The sequence below is a fragment of the Aedes aegypti genome, chromosome 1 (assembly GCF_002204515.2).
Source record: "Aedes aegypti strain LVP_AGWG chromosome 1, AaegL5.0 Primary Assembly, whole genome shotgun sequence".
In the NCBI taxonomy this organism is placed as follows: Eukaryota; Metazoa; Arthropoda; class Insecta; order Diptera; family Culicidae; genus Aedes; species Aedes aegypti.
In genome coordinates this window covers 98,882,053-98,904,453 of record NC_035107.1, presented here as the reverse complement: position 1 = coordinate 98,904,453, position 22,401 = coordinate 98,882,053, and the positions used below count along the sequence as shown (strand labels likewise).

The 22,401-nt window shown below is 36.8% G+C and overlaps 1 protein-coding gene across 3 annotated transcripts in view; it reads left to right on the top strand.

Annotated features, from left to right (window-relative positions):
- LOC5580129 (trimeric intracellular cation channel type 1B.1) overlaps window positions 1–19,296 on the top strand; it is a 34,140-nt gene extending 14,844 nt beyond the window's left edge. Inside the window, exons 1-4 of one of the 3 annotated variants that reach the window (XM_001655216.2) lie at window positions 1,504–1,641; window positions 17,593–18,026; window positions 18,091–18,257; window positions 18,322–19,296. In XM_001655216.2, the coding sequence (XP_001655266.1) occupies window positions 17,643–18,026; window positions 18,091–18,257; window positions 18,322–18,598 (828 nt within the window). In that variant the 5' untranslated portion in view covers window positions 1,504–1,641; window positions 17,593–17,642 and the 3' untranslated portion in view covers window positions 18,599–19,296. Of the gene's footprint in view, window positions 1–1,503; window positions 1,642–1,694; window positions 1,854–17,592; window positions 18,027–18,090; window positions 18,258–18,321 lie in introns of those variants that run through there. The other 2 variants (XM_001655217.2, XM_001655215.2) reach the window with 2 other exon arrangements.
- Window positions 19,297–22,401: the final 3,105 nt, after the last annotated feature.

Genomic DNA, 22,401 nt, shown 5'->3' with positions numbered 1-22,401 from the left:
CAGTTTCTTCTGGAGCCCATAGTAGGCACGACTTCCGCTGATGATGCGCCTTCGTATTTCCCGACTAACATTGTTGTCAGCCGTCAGCAAGGATCCAAGGTAGACGAACTCGTCCACCACCTCGAAGGTATCCCCGTCTATCGTAGCACTGCTTCCTAGGCGGGCCCTGTCGCGCTCAGTTCCGCCAACCAGCATGTACTTTGTTTTCGACGCATTCACCATTAGCCCGACTCTTGTTGCTTCGCGTTTCAGGCGGGTGAACAAATCTGCCACCGTTTCAAATTTTCTCCCAATAATATCCATGTCGTCCGCGAAGCAAACAAATTGTCCGGATCTCGTAAAAATCGTGCCTCGACTGTTAAGTCCGGCTCTCCGCATGACACCTTCAAGCGCAATATTGAACAACAGGCAAGAAAGTCCGTCGCCCTGTCGTAGTCCCCGCCGAGACTCGAACGAACTGGAGTGTTCGCCCGAGATCTTCACGCAGTTTTGCACACCGTCCATCGTTGCTCTGATCAATCTTGTGAGCTTCCCGGGAAAGCTGTTCTCGTCCATGATTTTCCATAGTTCTATGCGGTCGATACTATCGTATGCCGCCTTGAAATCGATGAACAAATGGTGCGTAGGGACCTGGTACTCACGGCATTTCTGGAGGATTTGCCGCACGGAAAAGATCTGGTCCGTTGTCGAGCGGCCGTCGATGAAACCTGCTTGATAACTTCCCACGAACTCGTTTGCTATAGGTGATAGACGACGAAAGAGAATCTGGGATAGCACTTTATAGGCGGCGTTTAGGATGGTGATTGCACGGTATTCATAAATGTTAAATTATTTTTCTTCTTATTATTTCTGGAATTATGTCCTTGCTAGGACTTAGTCTGCTTCTCAGTCTATTTTTCTTATGAGCACTTCCACAGTTACTAACTGGGGAGATTTCGTGATTGCCAATTGACCATTATTGCGTGCGTAAGGCAGAGTTACAAGGATACCTTGGATCTTGGTGAATTGCTGCACGATTACCGATACGACAATATGAGCCCCTAATTGTTGAAAAGATGATACAATTATGCTTGGGGGATTTTATGATCTTTATCCCAAGAGGGTCTTAGAACATTTATTGAATGCAAAATTTTAAAAACCCCATTTCTCTGGAACTTTTCGCGTTTAGATTTTTCAATGTTCATTTTATCTTTGTCATTTAGAGGCATCAAATATTGCCAACTGAACCCTAAACATCTTAAGTATCTCTAATTTCTCTAAACGAAAACACTTGATCCGTGAGAGTGAGTAGATGCCAAACTTAAGTAAAAACCTACAGATAATGGCGTCACGACGCGCGATGTTCTCTCAAACGAAAGACAGTGCGCGTGCACTAACAGCGATTTTCTTGCCGAACGAATCTCTCGCTCTGAAATGGGAGATGGATTGGATAGTAGGTATGTGAGGTACCTCTTGGCGATTGCTAAATATAGAATCTTCTGAAAAGCGCCGCAGCCGCCGCGCCCGGATTGCGCTCACCGCGGAGTGCGTACCGCGAGTGCGTCTGTATGCTGCGGGCAGTGTTCGAAAAATTCGTCTAGCAAGCGGCAGCAGGAACATTCTTCTCCTTCTCGAGCGGTTTCCTCCTTCAAATCCAGAGAAGTAAGGTTTCCTTTCTTTTTGCATTACTTTATTCTGCACATCGAATGCACATTTTCTCAAAGTATTAGAAAGTTGCATCGGGCGCAAGGCAGGCCAAACGCGTGCAATCTATCTGGTGGTGGTCTGCGTCTGGCAGGGGATCGTGCGTGAACTCGTGACGAGTTCTGACTCTTTTCGCCCCTGGAGCTCGGCCTGTGTGGACGTGTGCTACGGTAATGTGCCACTGAATTCTGCGATCTGCTGGGCTTCATCAGCAGGATAAGTTTAGATCTACTGGGGAAAACGAAATTGCTATTAGTGTGTGTGTATGTGCTATGGTGAAACCGGTGAAGATCTGGACAAGTATTGACCACCTATAGAGAACACTATCGGAATCCGAATCAAGCGTGATCGATTTGCCTGGGACCCCCCTAGAAAAGAAAAGCGTGGTGTTGGGAGGGAAGAAGAATTTCCCTGTCACATCGTCCTCGCGGAAAGTCAAGTGTGAGGTGAACAATTTTCACGGCCAGGTCTCTGTCTGTGTGTACTTAGAGGATCATCATAACCCGCTCAAGCAAGCGTGGGTTTGTGAAAAGTGCTACTGGTCGATCGCTCTTTTCCCCCGATGGTGAAGTGAAAAATAGAATGCTAATGAAGAAATAATGTGTTTGCTCGTGTTACGTATAGTCGTGGGACATGTACTTTCATCGATTTGAGTGACACAGTTGTTGTGGCGTTCTGCAAATGTAATATACTTAAGAATGTTCTTGATAAGCCGACATTACAATGTGGATTGAGACGGTGTTATTTTAGATCTTGATGATTATTTAAATATCTATCAGGACCATCCAGTATGTTATGCTGAACCGTGGAGTGTGGTTGCAACACGTTATTCAGTCAATGTTCTGTTACAGTTTTAAAATTTAATACGCTGCCTTTTCCCAACCAAAAATTTTGCCTGACTTTGCAATATTTTGTATACTCTAGCATAATCAGTAGTGAAAATACCTGTTGGATGATAACAATGCTATCAAAACGTATTGATACGCAAACATGTATTGGTTAGAGTTTCGCAAATTGATATCAATGTGATACTATCATTCAAATTCAAGTAAAAATCTTAGTCATATTTTGGTGAAGTATGATACAGCCAATGAATCAATTACTTATACTGATTATTTGGCAATCAATCACTTAATAACTTGCAATTTATTATCAGGAGTTACCAATATAGATTAACAATTAGAAATTTCTGATACAACTTTTTTGTCAAATCTTGCACAACATTATCAAATTGAGTTACAGCAAACTGTTAGCAAACAAGAATAAGAACTATTGTTTTCAATTGTCGATTTTTGTTTGAAATTATTTGAAATATTCATAATATGTTTAGGTTACAACTACACAGATATTCTTTTTGATACTACAAACCAAATATTAGGGGTCATGCACAAATTATGTCACGCTCCAAGGGGGTGGGGGAGGGGGTCGAGCCAAGCGTGACAAGTCTTACAAAAAATTCGAAGGCTTCATACAAAATGTGTGACAAAGGGGGGGGGGGCAAAACAGTTGAAATTTAGCGTGACATAATTCGTATAACATCCCTTAGAAGAAAGTAGGAACGAATATTTTTAAAATAACAATGATAAATATAAATATAAATTAAAAAATAATGTTTTTGTTTCTGATAATACTGGTTTCTTGAACCATACTCTGAGAATGAGATTACGTTTCAAAAGGACTTCATAACAAATAAATTATAGGTACCTACAATCAGTGACAAAAGTTAGTAAACAGGGGTTAGTAAAATATGGGGCTCTCTATCTCAGCTTTAAGTGACTTGGATTGGTTCTAGTTTAAAAGACAAACTACAGATGACCTGAAATGTTGTTTGCAGTGAATTCATTACTCTGCATTTATTTTTCAAAGAGTTTCAGAAGGTTTTCCAAAGACAAAAGTAAGTAAACGACGATTTTTTTTAATTCGGAAACATTCAGTTGTGAGTAGTTGGTGTGTTCTGCAAATTTGCCTAGCTTCTGAAGGTGAATAACTTTTCCCGAAAAATCAACCACCTACATCTTACTGTTCATAAATTAAATAAAAAATCTTCCGGTTACTACTTGTGTCTTCGACTCTCTTATTACTTTTGTCTTTTAAAACTCTTTGCAAAATGGCTGAAATGAAATGTATTAATTAATGAGAGCTTTCTTCGCAAAAGTTGCCATTTTCGCATTCGTATATCATGCGGCAGGTTCGTTGATACTCTTATGACTCTTTTGCAAATGGAATTTTAGGATATTTTCATTACGAAAAGATCCTGAACCGACAGGGAACCGAACTCAGACACCTTCAGCATGGCTTTTGTTTTGTAACCGTGGACTATAATCAGTCGATTAAGGAAGGTCATTTCATTTCCTCTGAACGATTTTTCCACAAAAGTGCTTTTTTTCTGATTTTTTTACTTGTAGGAACGCATCGGCAACGGGATCGTATATTTTATTCAATTTAATAACCATAGCTAGATGGGCTTTCCTTAGCCTAGTGGTAAAGTCCGCGGCTACAAAGCAACGCCATGCTTGATGTGTTTGGGTCAGATTTCCGATGGATCCAGGATCTTTTCATTGTGGAAATTTCATTAACTTCACGCGGCACAGAGTTTCATCGTGCCCCTGCCACACGACAGACGAATGCGAAAATGACAACTTTGACAAAGAAAGCTCTCAGTTAATAACTGTGGAAGTGCTGAGAAGCAGGCTCTGTCCTAGTGAGAACGAAGAAGAAGAAAAATAATTGGCCACGACAACAATTCTCAAATGGTTTATATTAAATTTTTATCCAATCTTAAATTGTCTAATAATCATTACTTGATTTGTTTATATAAATGAATAAAAAAAAAGACAAACCCAAAGAAAATGAAACAACAAAAATATAGTTAATAGAATAGAATATAGTTTCTTTTGACAGCGTCGCGAATGGTCTTGTTATTTCTAAAAAATACTTAGCATTGCGCGATAAATTCTCGCGACGGCGATCTTGAAACCTCCAAAAATGCCTGTAGATCGTCGCAGTTACTTCAAATTCGATCCTAGGTCCTCGGCCAGGCCCGGATTTGGGGGGGTGCCAAGGGGGCAAATGCCCCGGGCTCCCCAATTAAGGGGCCCCCTGAGGAACCAAAATTAAGAACAAAAAACATTTTGAAATACCTTCCAATAATTTTTCTTAAGACGTACATATAATTCAAACGTTTGAGTCAAGTTTCCAAAATTTGATTAATTGTTTCTCTTCACTCTATATCTGAATCTCACAGTATGGTTTGGTCAAAGCTTATTCTACAATGTATTACAAGAAAATATAATTGTAAGAGTTTATTGGATTCCCACCAGAACTTAAAAATTTAATTATATTTGCAATTCTATCAGAAACTTGAAGTGAAAGGGAAATTCTTTTGTGACGCAGTAGTCAGTATTTCTAAATACTCTTCTATTTTGTATGCCATAGTTGATGAAGTTTTTTTTGAATTCAGTAAAGCCTAAGCTTTGCTTCAGTAAAGGCTAAGCTTTGAATATAATCCATAGTATATACAGTATTGGTTAGAAAAAAGTACATTAAGGTCGGTTTTCATACAAAATATTCAAAGGGAATTGTATAGCAGCTTCTAACGAAAAGATTTACTCGAAATTGGAATAACATCTCATCAATAACTTGAAATTGATGCAAAACCAATAAAATTATATTCGTGTTTGGAAGATACATATAAACAAACTATTTCGAGAAAAATGCTAAAAATTTTAAATTGCAATATTTTTTTGTGAATGTTTAGAAGTAGGCATGCTTCGGAAAATTTGTTCACATAGATGAAATGCAAAATTTTGTAGAAGATTATACTTATCGTAAACTGTATGTTTTCAACAAATCTTAGTAACAAAATTTGGACATTTTTGTCAAAATGGGCGAATTTTAAGAACCTAGACACTTTTGCATAGAATTTAATGATTTATTCACAGGTCTAAATTGAAGTTATTTACAACATACAGTTCAAATTTCAGGTCAATCGGTTAGCTAGAAGCAGAGATGCAGGTCTCCAAACTTGACCATTTTGTATGAAAATCAGCCTTTGTGTACTTTATTCTTGCCATTACTTTAAATGCTTTTTTTCAACCAGAGACAAACTGGAAACTTGTAGTAAAGAGAACCAAAAGGAGTTTTGGAGAAAACTGTTTTGAAGATTTTCGGCAATTTTTCACTCCATACAAATTATATGGAAACCAAAAAACGAGCCAATTTCCTACGAATTGTTTTATTTTTCCTATTGAACGGATTCACCTAAAAATATGATTGAAAAGCTTCAAAACAGTTGAATTTTTCAATGTTTATATATTTGACATTTTTGACGATTTCGAGTTAATACCGTGAAACGTTATCAAATCATGTATACTTTTGGGCCTTCATAGTTTAATAATAAGGAAATTTCTATCAGGTTTATATTCTATCTATTTTCAACTTGAAATAAGTGTTTTTGAGCTTTCGTAACTTTCAAAAATTAATGTTTGTTCCCATAGTAGCGAAAAATGCATACTTGATACTCCATTTACTCAATGCCTTGTCGAATATTACAAATATTCAGTTATGGGCAGTTCTGTTAACAATTGAAAATGTCACTTAAATGTCAAAACTCTAATTCAATTTGTGGAATTCCACAACTTGCTGATGTTTATGAGATCTGACCCGGCCCCCCCGAAACTCGACGTGAGAGGTATGAGTTCTAACCACTACACCAGGCCCCAGGATCCCCAATCCTGGATTGTAAAAACAACAATAGATCTCATTGTAGCCAGAACACTGTGAAATTCTTGATGATTTCATGTCAAATGATGTTGATTTTACGAAATAATGATTAATTCTCATTATAGGTATGGTGTAATCAGGGGCGACTCGTAACCTCATTTTTTACCTATTCTACGACACAATCCAATGCAATGTAAATAATAAATGATAGAAATCAACTATTCAAACCATTCCCTACTGAGCCGATGAGCATTAGTTATGACAATTCATGAATTTCTATACGTAGAACAGATAGATTTGAGGTTAGATAATCCAATGGGCGATATATCATAAAGATAATTTATAGAAGTCAGTTTAGCTGAATTTGCAAACAAATAACGTACTGATTATTTTCACAGATATAAACAACATTTTAAATTTCCATGCTATACAGCAAAATTATTTTTTTTAACACTGTTGTTGATCTCAATTACAAATATTCATAACCACCAATGATCATGAATGTCTAATCAAATCCAAAACATCAACAGTTCTTAAAAAAAATTAACGACATAAAAAAACAGCAGGCCAAATCTCAGAAACAGAAAAAATGAAAAAAATGAACGATTTCTGAAAAAAATATTGCTTTTGAAATGTTCTAACTTCACTGTTGAGGCGAGCGGAAGTGTTTCAATCCAGCTCTCACGATTTTTCTCATCTCTGCGTATAATTTCAATTCGGCTTGTGAATTTGTAAATTGGCTGATGCAAGAACAACGTTTTAACGGAGATAACTATTTTTTTACAATTATACCTAACACTGCAGTTCCGATTTTATTAACCCTCTAATACCCAAATTTTTATTTTCGATCTAAATATCATTTTTCGTTATATAAAATCGTTCTAAACACGTTTTGGGCAATGGTTTGTTTTTATTCGCAAATCTATGAATTTTGGTTTTTGATTTTTATAATTTTTATTTTTGAACATCCCTATCATTTTTCATTTTTTCTTGAAGCCTCTTCTTGTTACTGATTTTTGGCAATTATAAAAATTCAAGTTTTAACAGTATTCAAAAAATATTAAATTTTTAATATTTTTCTGGAAATATTTTTGTTTTCCGTGTAATTAACGGAAACACAGGATTGAAATTATTTTAATACCACCAGGCTCTTCTTCTGTGATAAGTTGATAGTAGAAAAATATAAAAGGTACATTTTTTCATATTACACGTTAAATGAACCCCCGTGCATTTGTAGATCATATAAGAATACAATTTTTCGAACAATTTTCAAAAATACAAACAAGTTTCAAAAGTCATAAAAAACTTTTCTTATATGCGTGTTATGAGTTAAGGTTTAAGCCAAAAACAAAATCATTTTGATATACGAGCTACGAAAAAATGCATAAAATTCCAAAGTGTACCCCGTCTAAAGGCGGGGTTGGGTATTAGAGGGATAATATGGTCGAAAAGTGATTGATGAAAACAATTTTTTGAATTGCACGGTGGAATCGTGGAATATCAATTCGGATGATGAAAGTGAAAAACAAAATTCAAATCATAATCGTTTTGAACGTGAACATCAATGATATAATATTCCTGGAAGAAGTAGTGAAACTTAAACAGTTTCCAAAATGAAAATGGAAATCATTTCTATATTATTGGATAGCAAAGTTAACTTGAAGAATTCGGTGAGTTTGTTCCAATATATTTACTTGTCTGTTTGTTTGTTTTGTAATCGAGGACAGGAGTTAATCAATTTTCATTACTTATCTACAATTATTGCGTAGCTGGAGGGGTTTCATCTCTTTTCAGAAAGCGAGGAAAGGCGCTTAAGCCAAGGCTCTTGAGCCAGGGCACAAGGGAGAAACCCCTCTGTCCTATTCCAAGAGAAGGAGAAGCAACAAATGGAGTGTGCATTGACATTTTTAGCAATACCAATCCCAACGGTTATTACGGTTGTCCCTGTTTCTACTATTAAAAATTCAGATTTTTGCTTTTACCATGTTATTCATACGTGGATAATTTGATCGCCGTAACATTTTGAGTTATCTTCCAACCCAAGTCTGCACAGTGGGCCTGGCCATTTTAATATTAATGGCAAATCTTCGATATGCTGCAATTATTAATGCTGACAAGAAAATAATCGAATAAATTCCGGTATTTCCAGAATGTTTTTCAATATTGGCTGTGCAAGCACTTAGAATAGAATAGAATAGAATGTTCTAACTTTACTGTTCAGAGATTGATAATTATGCCACGAAGTCCGTGAAGATTGTGCCTAGAATTCCGTCAAAAGATCGTCCAGGATGTCAGGACAAAAGTAGGCTATCAAAACCCCATTTAGGATTATGTGAAAATGAAATGCTCATAATCAAAGAATTTTACTAGGTATCTTTCAGGAAGAAATACAGAGAGAATTATTAAACTGCTAGAATTACGAAAAATAATTTAATTTTTGTGCAGAAATTAGTTATGGAATTCAGACGATTTTTTCTTTAATAATATTTAAAGCATCATTGAAGAACATTTCATGAGAGTTCGTAGAATAGTCCTTGCAAGAATCAGAGAAAGATTTCATTATGAGATTTTTGAAATATTTGAAACGATTAGTTCATGATTCGCATACGAGTAAGAAAAACATTGAAAATAATAGGAAATTTTCGAGAGGACCACTGAGTGTATCAGAAGGCCCACTCCAGAGGCACGTTCCCCGCCAATTGGGAGATTTTTGTCATACCATCTGCAATATATGGAGCACATGGCACTTGGGAGCAATACCTGGTTGATTTCAAACATTAGACAGATGAAGTTCTGTCAGAATGCCACAGCGACCATTTCCCTCTATGAAATGGATAAATCTATGATTGATTTCCAGGAATAGTTATGAAGAATTTCCAAGAAGGATCGCTGAAAGTGTGCATGTAAAATTCCATGGAGAAGTTCCTGGAAATATCTAAAGAGAAATAAAAAAAAATACTAGGTAATTTCTTGAACGATTTATTAAAAAAAAAACAACAATTTGGTTTCTCATAGAACAGGTATCTCTCGAGGAATAATTGAAATCATATTCTGAATACTCCGAATAAGCCGATCGAATCATATTCAGAGAGTTCAGTTCATGAACCATAACAGTTCGTGGCACATTGCAATCGGAAAGCCCAATGAATGTTGATATTCACTCTCTCGTTGGTACGTGGCGAGAGAGCGTGCAATAGCAGTTACACTCACAGACTTCAACGGTATCGAGCCATTCGAGTGATTTATGTTTTGCATAAAATTAGTTATAACTTTCATATTTTCTGGTAATGGAACCTTACCAACACAATTATAATCTATTGGATCATCGAACACCACTTTGATTGCAAACATAGCACAGAAAATGGAAAATATACATCTCTGTTTCATAATCAGAATGAGAGTATGTAAACGAATGTATCACGTGGTGACACATAGTGATCGGCGCCAAGCAGTGGGTGGTGTGTGTCTGTCTTTTTCCTTTCGTGGCTTGTTATATTCCACGAACGATAAATGTCATGCGTGTTGTGTGAATGCTGGCGGATAAATGGGTTGAAATTTTCGCTCGTGTGTCAATGATCGTTAAAATTTTCCAAAGCCTGGTCCGACCACATGACGATAAGGCCATTTTTGGAACTTTAGTCCATAAATAAACTTCTAATATAATTTGATGTTCGATACCCATATTGCTAATGTTGTCCTAATAGGCGCTTTTAGTCAATCATAGACCCTCGGGCAATATGTTCTGGAAAGGTCATTCCGAGATCCATAACAACTATAAACAATCTACTTCAGTGGTCCTCAGCCTAACGGACTATTCGGGCCAACTCAATGCTTTCAAATCATAGCGCGGGCCGCAAGATAAGTTAGGTCGATAAAAAATATTATTATTTTAACTCCTTCACTAGCAGCTCATTTTTTACCGCAAAATAGATATTCATATCGCGATAACTTTCTTGTTTCTCGATATTTTTGCACCATATTTTGACAAGTTCTCAAAAAACTCTTCTAGTCTGAGAATGTGTGTCGATTTTGATGAATGGTTTTTTCGGTAAAAAATGAAGCTGCTGGTAGAGGGGTAAATGTCCGAAACCACTTGGAAGGTACGAAAAGAGGGATAAATATATTTTATTTTATTTTATTGATGTACAAGGGGGTCAGGGGCCAAGTCTCCAGCATAAGTTTGAAAACTCACACCGTCCATAATACACCGGGGGGTTTTGGAGTTTGGGAAGTAGGCAACGCAACATCTTTGACCAGAAGGTTCTTTAAGTTTTGCTTCTACTCTTGACTTCCAATACACGTATGAATGATGCAAGGTCAAAAGAACATGAATCAGTCATACATACAGTGGCCGAAATTCCTATAAGCGCACAAGCATTTTTCAACATTTGCGACTAGTTATTACATAAAACATTGACGATCTGTTACTAAAATGATATTTACTATATTTCCACTTGGTTGTATGAAAGACAGTCAAAATTAATAATTTTTCGATTTTGTGAAATAAAAATATCATTTTTTGGCCAGGAAATTCCTATAAGCGCACAGTGTCCAAGCTAACGCCATTTGTGTTTGCTTCACTCACACTACAAAAACTTGTCATTTTCTTTTGCTGCCGATGTAAACGGATGCGTGCGGAAAGTTTTGCGATTCGTGCACAGTGTTGTTTGTTGACAGTTTTCAAGATGCCGAAAGGAAAGTTCTTGGACGAAACGGAGCGAAGATTAATCCTTGAATTGAAGGATGTTGGCCAAAGTAACCGTGCAATCGCCAAGAGGATCGGTAGAGGAGAGACGGTCGTGCGAAATTTCCTGAAGAAAGGTGAGAATTACGGCATCCGGAAGAAAAACAAGGGCAACTCCAAGATCACCAACCGTGAGAGGAACCGAATTATCCAGCTTGGTGAAGCCGGGGAGCTGGATTCATCCGGTATTAAGAAGGAATTGGGTCTTTCCATCACAACAAGGCGAGTATCTCAAATACTACGTGGATCTGGACACATGGTGTACACGAAAAAGGCCAAAAAACCCAACCTTACTCCGAGGCATGTTCAGGCAAGACTGGATTTTGCCAGAAACCATATGTCTTGGAAGCGGGAATGGAACAACGTGATTTTTTCCGACGAGAAGAAGTTTAATCTTGATGGTCCTGACTGCTGCGCGTATTATTGGCACGATCTTCGGAAGGATCCGCAAGTGAAGCTGAGCAGAAATTTCGGTGGAGGAAGTTTGATGGTCTGGGCTGCATTTTCACGTAGAGGTAAAACCCCGATTGCAACAATTACTACCAGAATGAAGTCCGAAAACTATGTTGAGCTTCTGGACAGTGCTTTGATCCCATTTAAGGAGGATGTGATGGAAAACGAATTTGTTTTTCAACAAGATAACGCTGCGATCCATGTCAGCAAGGCCTCCAAACAATGGTTTTTGGAGCGGGACATCCCAGTTATGGATTGGCCAGCGCGGAGTCCGGACCTAAACCCAATCGAAAATCTTTGGGGAATCCTCGCAAGACGGGTTTACAGTGGAGGACGGCAGTTCGGATCAGTTCGAGAGCTGGAAGCAGCTGTTAGAGAAGAGTGGCGTAAAATTCCTTTGACAATGCTGCAGAACCTCGTCGATTCAATGCCGAAACGAATTTATGAAACAATTCTGAAAAATGGTAAACAAACCAAGTACTAAAGTTGTTGTGTTCTTGTGATATGATTTTTTATGATCTGAAAATAAAGGTGCGCTTATAAGAATTTCCATACTCAAATCCCGTTTTTTCCTCTTCATTCCAAACTGTTTGAAAGAAAAGTCTTAGTAGTTGGTAGAAATATCATATTATCCGAATACCTAAAAGCAGAGATGATTTATTGAAGTATTGGACTTTCATACTACATGTGCCGGTGAAAAATGGTCATGCGCTTATAGGAATTTCGGGCACTGTATAGCGGTAGTGAAGTGTTTTGCCTAAGGATATGGGAAAGGAGGGATTTTGGGTGGTGTTTTGTAAATAGCTCTGTGGAACAAGTTTGTTATTAGTTAAAAATTAGTTAATCTGATTCACCTTGCAATCAGTAATAAGAATATTTACAAAAACATGATACTTAACTTTTCTCGGCCAATACGCTGCCATGTCTTTCCTCTCCAATGGATTTTTCCTCGTTGTAATGGCGGGTTAGATATGAAAACAAGAATAAAGAGAGAAGAAATGTTAGTGATTATTACATGCTTTATTGCTGTATTGGCCTGCAATGAAATCATAGAAAATTCGCTCTTTGGATTCCCATGATAACAATCCCCATGCAGCTTACGAGAAACTCCATGGCAATGATCACTGCACGCCATGTGCGGCATTCAGGACATCTCAACAATACTGAGGACGAACAACAAAAAATGAATCCAAAAGAGCGAAAACCTCAATGTTCCAATGTAGGACAATTCAGCTTTAATGCATGTGAGAAGTTCTTGGTGATATTCTCACAACGGCCATTCAGAATGGTTCGACGGATGTAGATAGAAGATCATTATGATAAAATTAACGCGACGATATGTTAATGAACTCAGAACGATTATTGTATTTGCAACTGTTAATTTCGATAGTTAAACTTAGGGTCAGGTATTGTATATAACTTTTAAGATAAGCAGGAGTAAAGCACGAACGCGAAGTAATGACCAGTGCCGTAGCGTGCGGTTGGCCAGGTTGGCACCCGCCAAGGGCGCCAGCCTTTGGGGGGCGCCAAAATGCATCACACATTTGGTCAATTTTGAAAAAGAATTTGTAAAATAAGAGCACTTGTTTAGTCACAATTTCATAATGAATTTCTCAAAGTGATAATGGAAAATTTCAATAATTCTTGATTACTTATTCAAATCGACGTAAGTAACTTCCATACGGTTTTGAGAAAATTAATTAAGATGAATCACAACCTCTCTTCTAAAACTGTTTTAACATGAATCCCCTTTTAACATTTTTTACCATGTACATCGCTTAAATTTTGCATGCAATCAGCTCGCGTTAAAACTCAAGGTAGTTTCTATCACTTCCCACAAAAATTGTATGACAAAATGATAAGCCGTTTCAATTGGTTACTTACGACGTTTTTGTACCAGTGTAAAATCGATTCATGTAGTGTTTTGTTTTGATTCGTAGTTAAGTCACTTCGTCTCCCATACAACGGAGCGGCGAAAGTAGCGGTTAGGTTACGAAAGTGGAGAATCTTACTTTCGTTGTTTTGTAAATTCGGATATTAAACGTTCTAGAAGTGAAAAATCGAGTTGGTTTAGAGCGGAACGCGTAGAATTTTGTCTGCGAAGCACGTAGGATTGATAAAGTAAGTTTGTTGACTTTTCTGACTTGAGTCTGTTTGAATAAGTCTTCGAGAATTCCTGAATTGGTTTCGAAGATTATTTGATGTTTTGGGTGATTCCCACACAATAATTTTAAAATTTAACATTGGAGTTTAAGTGATTTTCGTCGTATTTTAATAGCCAATAAAATTGGTTTGAGCATAAATCAAGTTTGTAGTGTTCAATTGGAGGTGCGTATTGAGAAGTAATGAGGAAATATTCTTATGAGCTTCTAATCCTTATGAAGACATTTTGAAAACACGAAACAAAAGTTCTATTGAGCGTGAACGAGAGTTATTGCATATCACATTTTCTTTCGAACACAATCACACTAAATCATTGGTTGAATTTCCACAAAATCCTAAAAGAGACTCACAGAATTCAAAATTCTGAACACACACGTTTCATACGATGCAAGGTGATTTTTTTCTGTAAACTTCTTCACAACTGGGCAGAATATTCAAAAGATCTCAACCAGGGAAAAATTCTACCAGAATCCTGAACAACGTTTTCAAATAGTGTCATGTCAGTGAAGAGCAATCATGACATAGAACGAACAAAATTATTTTTTACCTAGTATAAACATATTCTACTGGGGGCCCAAATAGCCGTAGCGGTAAACGCGCAGCTATTCAGCAAGACCAAGCTGAGGGTCGTGGGTTCGAATCCCACCGGTCGAGGATCTTTTCGGGTTGGAAATTTTCTCGACTTCCCAGGGTATAGAGTATCTTCGTACCTGCCACACGATATACGCATGCAAAAATGGTCATTGGCATAGTAAGCTCTCAGTTAATAACTGTGTAAGTGCTCATAAGAACACTAAGCTGAGAAGCAGGCTCTGTCCCAGTGGGGACGTAACGCCAGAAAAGAAGAAGAAGAAACATATTCTACTCTGATTGACAATAGTTTGTGTATTTTTTTTATTCAAATGTTCGACTTAGTGGACATGATTTAGCACAATTCAATTTAAGACCACTTTACAATATCATTTCTAACTCCAAGAAAAGAAAGTGTTCTTCTGGGGCTTCTAGAACAATTGCAATCTCCTTTTAGTAAATTACTCACACTAGTATTACTGAAAAAAGCTATTGAGTAAGCAGTGCTTAAACATTCGTAGCAAATTCTGATTTTTTTCAAGCGCTTTTTGTTAAATAATGAAACAATTCTAATTTTTCAAAAGGACCTATCTAACATTGAGAGGCTCCGTCAGCTACTTTCTTTTTAATCAAGAACTGAACTGTATTAACCTCTTCTGTAAGGTTTTTTTTCATGTTTCTATTTGGGAATTGAACCTCTAGACTCAAATCCAAAACACAAATTTTATAACATTTTTTTCCGACTTTTTCGAGAAAAACTATCTCTTGCACCTTTTATTCGATTTTACAAATTTTTAATTGTACTTTAATTAATGGATATTTAAGTCTCAACATGATAGTTTTGATTTTTTCTAGTATTTAAAAAAATATCTTCCAGCCAGTTTCTGCTAGTATCCCAAGTAACTATGCTGCTAAAGCTGAACTGTTGTTATACAGTAATGTTAGCTTTTTGTACACCGCTTATATACATAAATTATAGCTTGAACAGCATATGGTTACTTGGGACGTTTTTCGAAAACTTTAGTCACATACATACTTTATGATGAAAACATAATTGACCTAGGGGCGCCCAAAGCGAGGTTTGCCAAGGGCGCCGTAAGGCTACGCTACGGCTCTGGTAATGACCTTTCATCCCATCTTCAAGTGCTCCCCACAAGCACAACACTTCATTCTGGCACTTTAGAACGTCCATGTTGTAACTTGTTCACACAAGAAATCTGCCTCGACCGAGTTGGCAGAACGCGCCCATACCCCTTTCTGAACCAAAGGACAGGGTACAAAAAGAGGGATAAATATAAATAAGAAAATATTAAGCCAAAAAATAAGGAATTTCTTAAGTTTTTATTTTAAAAATTTATCTTTGCCCTTTTTTAATCGTCTTCTGAATCATCATTTAAGCTGTATTTTACTTCAAAATCTTGAAATAGAGTGTTCAAGAAAATATGGATCTGTTTTTTTATTCCCTTCGAAATTCTCGATTTTTCAAAAGGAAAGGGGGTGGTTGACATCAAAGAAAGTTAGTATTTGTATCAGCCTAATGATTAATATTAATGACTCCACATTAAATTGAAAAAAATCTATCCTTAGCAAAGCTCTCTCCAGGATAATATCATGGTCCAAATAGTACAGAAAACTATTTTTACGAGGTTCATATAAAAAAACAGAACACAGAACTACAGAAACCTATTCACGCGTTGGATCAGTCTTGAATTTACAATACAATTGAGATTTTTAGAGGATGTTCTGTTCTTTCCATAGTTGATTGAAACAATCTATTTTTCAGTATTTTTTGATAGTTATTCAAATGTTCAACATCGAAAATATTCAAACAAATCAGCTATGATTTTAACAACCAACTTTCTATTAAAATCATGCGGGCCACATTATAATAAAATTCAAAATTCGTTTGCGGGCCGCACAAAACCTTCTTGAGGCCCGCATGCGGCCCGCGGGCCGCACTTTGGTGGCCACTTGGACTGAAAAGCATTTCTCACGCTTAGTATCATACAGGCGTATCTGAAGTGATCGATTTCACTTCATTGATTTTCTCTTTGGATTAGTACTGTGAATTCAATCGATTTATGGAACATTTTACGATACAGTATGACGAAGACGATGATTTTCCATTGAACCAAAAATATTAGTCGAAAACATTCTCAATGCCAATTAAATAGCTAAAGAGAAAATAGATGAAGAGAAATCGATCACTGCACACGCGAGATTTGAATGTAAGTTTCCTGCAAGCAAAATGTACAACATCAGTAAAGCAATGGTTTCTATTAGTTGTTTAACTACGGGTAGACTTAAGCAGACTCGTCACTGAGTGCGAATGTCTCAGAAAAGGTGTTGAAAATTCATCACTGTAGTTGAATTTTGGATTAATATGATGAGTATGTAATCATATTCTAAGTAGTAACTACTGTATAGTATTTATCTGACTCGATTTGTCTCATGTTTCTCGAATTTTCATGGAGCTCTGGAGCATCATGGAAAACAATGGGTTAAAGAAATTCCTACCGTTTTTTTAATTTGTTCCAGAATTCCCAGAATTTAATATTGCCAATAGTTTGAAATATTGCCAATAGTTTGAAAGATTCCTGAAAAAATGTTTCGATATAGTTTTTGCAGATAAGTCCTGGATAACCTTCTAGAAATCTTGAAAAAGTTGAGAGTATCCGCCGAAAAATTTTCTGGTGATATCAGCAGAGTTTAGGGTCTAATTCCCCAGGGACCGTTAAGAATGCCTTGGCTATTTTCTACAGAAATTCTGTTTAACAGTAAGCCGGAAGAAAAACAAAAAGAGTAATTGCTTTAGTTTTACAAAAAAATACAAGAAATTCTTTGAGAAAACCTTCGAGAAGTGGAGTTTATGTAAAATTTTCTGCGTCAACTGGAAATTATAACATCTATGAAAAAAAATTCGGCATGAATTGCTTGAAGAATTTTTCGACTTAATGCTTTGAGTAAATTTTGAAAGCATACGATTTGGAAATATTAGAAAATTTAAGAAAAAATATTAAATAGAATTTGGGATTATAATTCTGTGCAACACGAAGCTTTCAATCAACTGAAATAAAAACATACTCCTACATGAAGTGGGCGATCTTGCAGTTCTCTATCACTATATGACGCTTTCACACTTGATTAGCTATAGATATTAAGCCTTTTTCAGTGTTGAGTGGGTTTCGGAAATCTGCAAAGCTTGTGGCTGGTGTTCAACTTCCCTTGAAGTAATGATCCCATTCTTCTCCTTCCAGACTAGTGCTTGTGAACTCGAACTCGATTGGCAACCACCGCGACAGCAACCATGGATCCGGAAGCATTCCTCGATATCGCCAACCAGGTGATAAAGCTCAAGATGTTCCCGTACTTTGACATCGCACACAGCCTGTTGTGTGCCCTGTCGGTTAAGGAAGATCTCGGAGCCGGAGCGCAAGCCTTCTCCCGGAAGCACCCGCTTGCCTGCTGGCTGTCAACGATGTTGGTCGTTTTCGCCGGTGGAATGGTCGCCAACGGACTGCTGGGAGAACCGATCCTCGCCCCGTTGAAGAACACCCCACAGTTGCTCGTGGCCACTGCTTGCTGGTACATTGTTTTCTACACTCCGTTCGACATTGGTTACAAGGTTGCCAAGTTCTTGCCTGTGAAGCTGGTGGCCAGCGCCATGAAAGAAATCTACCGCGCAAAGAAGGTTTGTGAAGCTGGTGATGTTATCCCATACGATCTATTGATTCGAAGACATGTTCCTTCTTCAGATCCACGATGGTGTGACCCATGCTGCCAAGTTGTACCCTAACGCCTTCATCATCATGATCATCATCGGTACCCTGAAGGGCAACGGAGCTGGATTCACCAAGTTGCTGGAGCGATTGATCCGTGGTGTCTGGACTCCAACTGCCATGGAATTCTTGCAGCCAAGCTTGTAAGTGTCCGTTTAGTGTTTCTAACTAGACACGTGGTCGTAACTCCTTTGCCCTTGTTTACAGCTACACCAAGGCCTCGCTGATTGCATCCATCATCTTCGTGTTGGACAAGAAGACTGACCTGATCTCGGCCCCGCACGCCCTCGTCTACTTCGGCATCGTGATCTTCTTGGTGTACTTCAAGCTGTCGTCGATCCTTCTCGGCATTCACGATCCATTCGTGCCATTCGAAAACCTGAGCTGTGCGCTGTTCTTCGGCGGTATCTGGGACAGCTTGGCCAAGATCCTCGGCCGCGGACAGGCCAAGGAGGAGTCCAAGGACGCCAAAAAGTCCAACTAAAATGGCACGCATCTGCCCTGGCGGTGGATCACCAGCTCAAGACGATTATTTTACATATTTTATTAGATTTATGTTACTTCTGCGATTTTGATTTTAAGTTTTGTACACACACACAGATCGGTGCAAGATCGTCGACACATGCAATAAAAACGTTTTAGGTGTAAGAACGAACTTTAAACGTCGTAATAGCTAGATTGAGGCATTCTAGTCATTAAAAACCAAATTACGCAGACAAATTAGTTTGATGAGAAAAACGACTTACGTAAGCGACTGTGGACTTTAGGCAACTTTTAACTACTTGTTCTCATTTTAAATCGATCCCAATTCGAAATGCAGTTTGTGAACTACTTATTGAACGCGACAATCAAAAGCACGACCTGATCACAGTGGGTGAGATCGAGTTGTCCTTTTATCTAGTCGAAATCGATACTCATGATATCAATAGCAATATACCTACACAAAAATGAAGCCATTCAACTTTCAAAGGAGAGTATGATCCTAGTATTAAGTGCGACAAGGCTATGCTCAAACGGGGAGTTACTTTTACCAGTGAATCAAACAAAAGAAAGGCATGATTCCAAACGATGGATTTTGTCGAAACTCTCAAAGCTCGAGCGTAGCGTTGAAGAACAAAACATTCATTTCACAAATATTGCAAATTGAAATTGGGAAAATATATACAGATGATTCGATCAAAATGCTTGTTTGTTTTGTTTTTATTTTACTAATAGGTATCCGAATTCTTTTAATTGAATTAGCAAACAGAGAACCTTGATCGGGGCATGAAAGAAACCTGAAGATTAGTGTGTATACTCTGAAAAACAATGCGATCCGTAACTAAACAATATGTCTGGAAGAATTCCGTGACATTGAGAATGACTGTGATAGCTTCAAAAAAAAAAGCTTTGATAAAACTTGGATGGATGTAACGGATATCGCTAATGAACCACGTGATAATTGTCTGGTTACTTTTAGAACGTCATCCTCTATTGACCAACGATACGTGGTTCACTGGGTAAATTCCCCACATCGTGGGAATAACAGCAAAGGAATAACTTATTGACTTGTCTGAATAAAAGCTGTGTTAAAGGTTGCATTGAGGCTGGAGAAGTGATAACAGCGTGATGCAAAAACACTTAAATTAGCTGTCGAAGTGTGTTGTGATTTTTGTTTCAAAATAGAACCTCGATAATTTTTAATTCCTTCTATTTGATTGTTGTCAACGCAAGTTGGTAATGAGTACGATTTCGTACAGGTAATTAATAATGTGACCAGTGGCGACTCGTAACCTCACTTTCTACCTGTTTTACAACCTTAAAAATGACTATTTCGTCAAAATTAGATTATAAATTAAACAGTTCATTTTTGAAATCGTCCTTTCTAACAAATCTCTATTCATTACATGCAAATTTGTTGCTGAAATTCAAGAATTAGGTAGATTTGAGGTTAGGGAATCGCCACTGAATGTGACGAAGAAATCTGCGTTATCGAGTGTAGAGTGATTCCAAGCAACAGCACCAAAATTTGGTAATTTTTTTAATTAATTTTTTTCTATTGAACTGAAACTTTGCACAGTTTTCCAGTTCCATCTAAATCGTTATTTTCCGATATCAAATCTTCAAGTTGAGTCACGACTAACTTTTCAAAAGGGTGTATGTGAAAATGGTTCAAAAATATTTAAAAAGCTGCACAGCAAAAACGGTTCGTTCGATTGTTAGACAACTAAAGAAACAAAGTTAGACAACTAAATGAAGATTCCAAAAAAATACACACAGTGAAAAAACTTTTTTTTGCAATAAAAAACATAATTTTTGACACAAAAACTCAAATATCTCTAAACCCTATCGGAATACCAACTTAATTTTTTGAGGGAAAACGGTCCATTATATTAGCTATCTGCCATAAAAATTTGGTGATGGTAAACCAATAAACAAAAAAGTTATGACATTTCAAACATGTCACAATTTTCACATTTAGTAGAAAAAAAAATTTTTTTTCGGTGTAAATTATTACGGGAACCGCAGTTTGTTGCTGATTTTATTGTTAAGGGCCTTGCGTGAATTAAACAAGTAGTTTTCATGTATTCATTAGTATTATGTATATTATATGTATAAATATTATGTATATGTATAAATAATATATGTATATGTATATATGTATAAATTAAAATGAATTAACAGATTACACGAAAATAATTTTTTTTTTTGCCAGGATATTTTTTTTTAGAGTATGATCGATGAGTTTCTAAATGTTATATATAAACTTTAAAAGTTTTGGATTTGGGTATGCGTTATGAGATCATGAAAACATTTTATTAATACTTATTTATTTATTTATTGTTATTCAATTTTTTTACAATATTGAACACTTTTGCATCATTATCAGTACAGTTCGAGTATAGTTTTGCTTTAATTTTATTTTCTGACAATGGAATGAAACAGTGAAATTTTTGGGTTCCTTGGATCGTTTTCGCGTTATTATATTGCTCGCTGAGCTCTGATGCCGTTAATTCGTACTCTTCAGTAGTAGTAAAACAAAATGATAATTTTGTTAAATCTTCTTCTTTTCTGCTATTCGCCCAATCAAATAGTTCTTTTGCAATTTTAATTGGATGCTCACGTTCTTTGGCTAAACTTGCTCTTGTGGCCATGCGCTTTATGGTTCCTCCAATAGCATCACAAGGACCTTTGCCATGTGACGTAGCAAAGAAATGCCATTCTGCATCAATTCCGTACTTTGATTTAAATTGACATAGGCTCGAAAAATTCTTACGGTTTTTGTACTGCGATGCTGCTCCATCAGACATGAAATATATCTTTCTGATTTCTTTATCCTTATCAACGCGTAAAAAGTTAATCATTTTGGCAATGAACAAATTTACAGATACTTAGTCGTGTCTTAAATCTTCGGAAATTACAATAAAACTAAAATGTTCAATTTGCGTACTTCCATTGAAATAAATAACGAATGGATGAATTGTAGCTTGTTGTACGTTCCAGTGATGGGACTGCACTTCATCTTGCAATACAAAGCTATAGTTTTCAGAAAAATCACTAATGACTAAAAATTCACCATCTTTCGTATTTTTTTAAAAAACGGGATTGCTCTGTTTTAATAAAGTCGTGAGGAATTAAACTTTCTAATTTCAAGCAAAACAATGACACAAACTCATCTACAGGTTTTACAATAGTTTCTAGGTCACACCTATCCGTGGTCACCCATTGCTCAAATGATAACTGATCAATATAATTTTCTTCAAACTCAGCGAATAAAGTATTTTCCAATGATGAAGAATCTGGACAATCCGAACAAGATCGTAGATAGCAATTTGATGTTGTATTTTCACACAAAAGACTACCAGTTAACATTTTAATATCCTTTGATAAATTGATTCTTTTCAAACTATGTAAGATTAGGTTAATATTTTCGTGTGTTGTGCACACACAAACATTATGTGTTCCTGAATTGGATAGAAGCTTGCATTGCCTTGGACGAAGGCTTGCAAATGAGGAAAAACCTACCTTAATATTTTCGTTAATTTCCTTGAAGCGTGTATAGGGGGAGATCCCCCAGTGCCGGACAGCACCCAATACCGGACAAAGTCGTAACAATGAGAAATCATGGTCCAATCAAGATGGTGTATTAGAAGAAAAGAAAGCTCTTATATAGACTAATGTTTGCGTAGAATAACACATCCTTGAAATATGCAAGCCTTTTTAAAAAAGTAGAAAAGTTTGAAAATCTTAAAAAAATTGACGTATTTTCTTAATTTTGAGCCTATTTAGTAATTATTTTGAGTATGA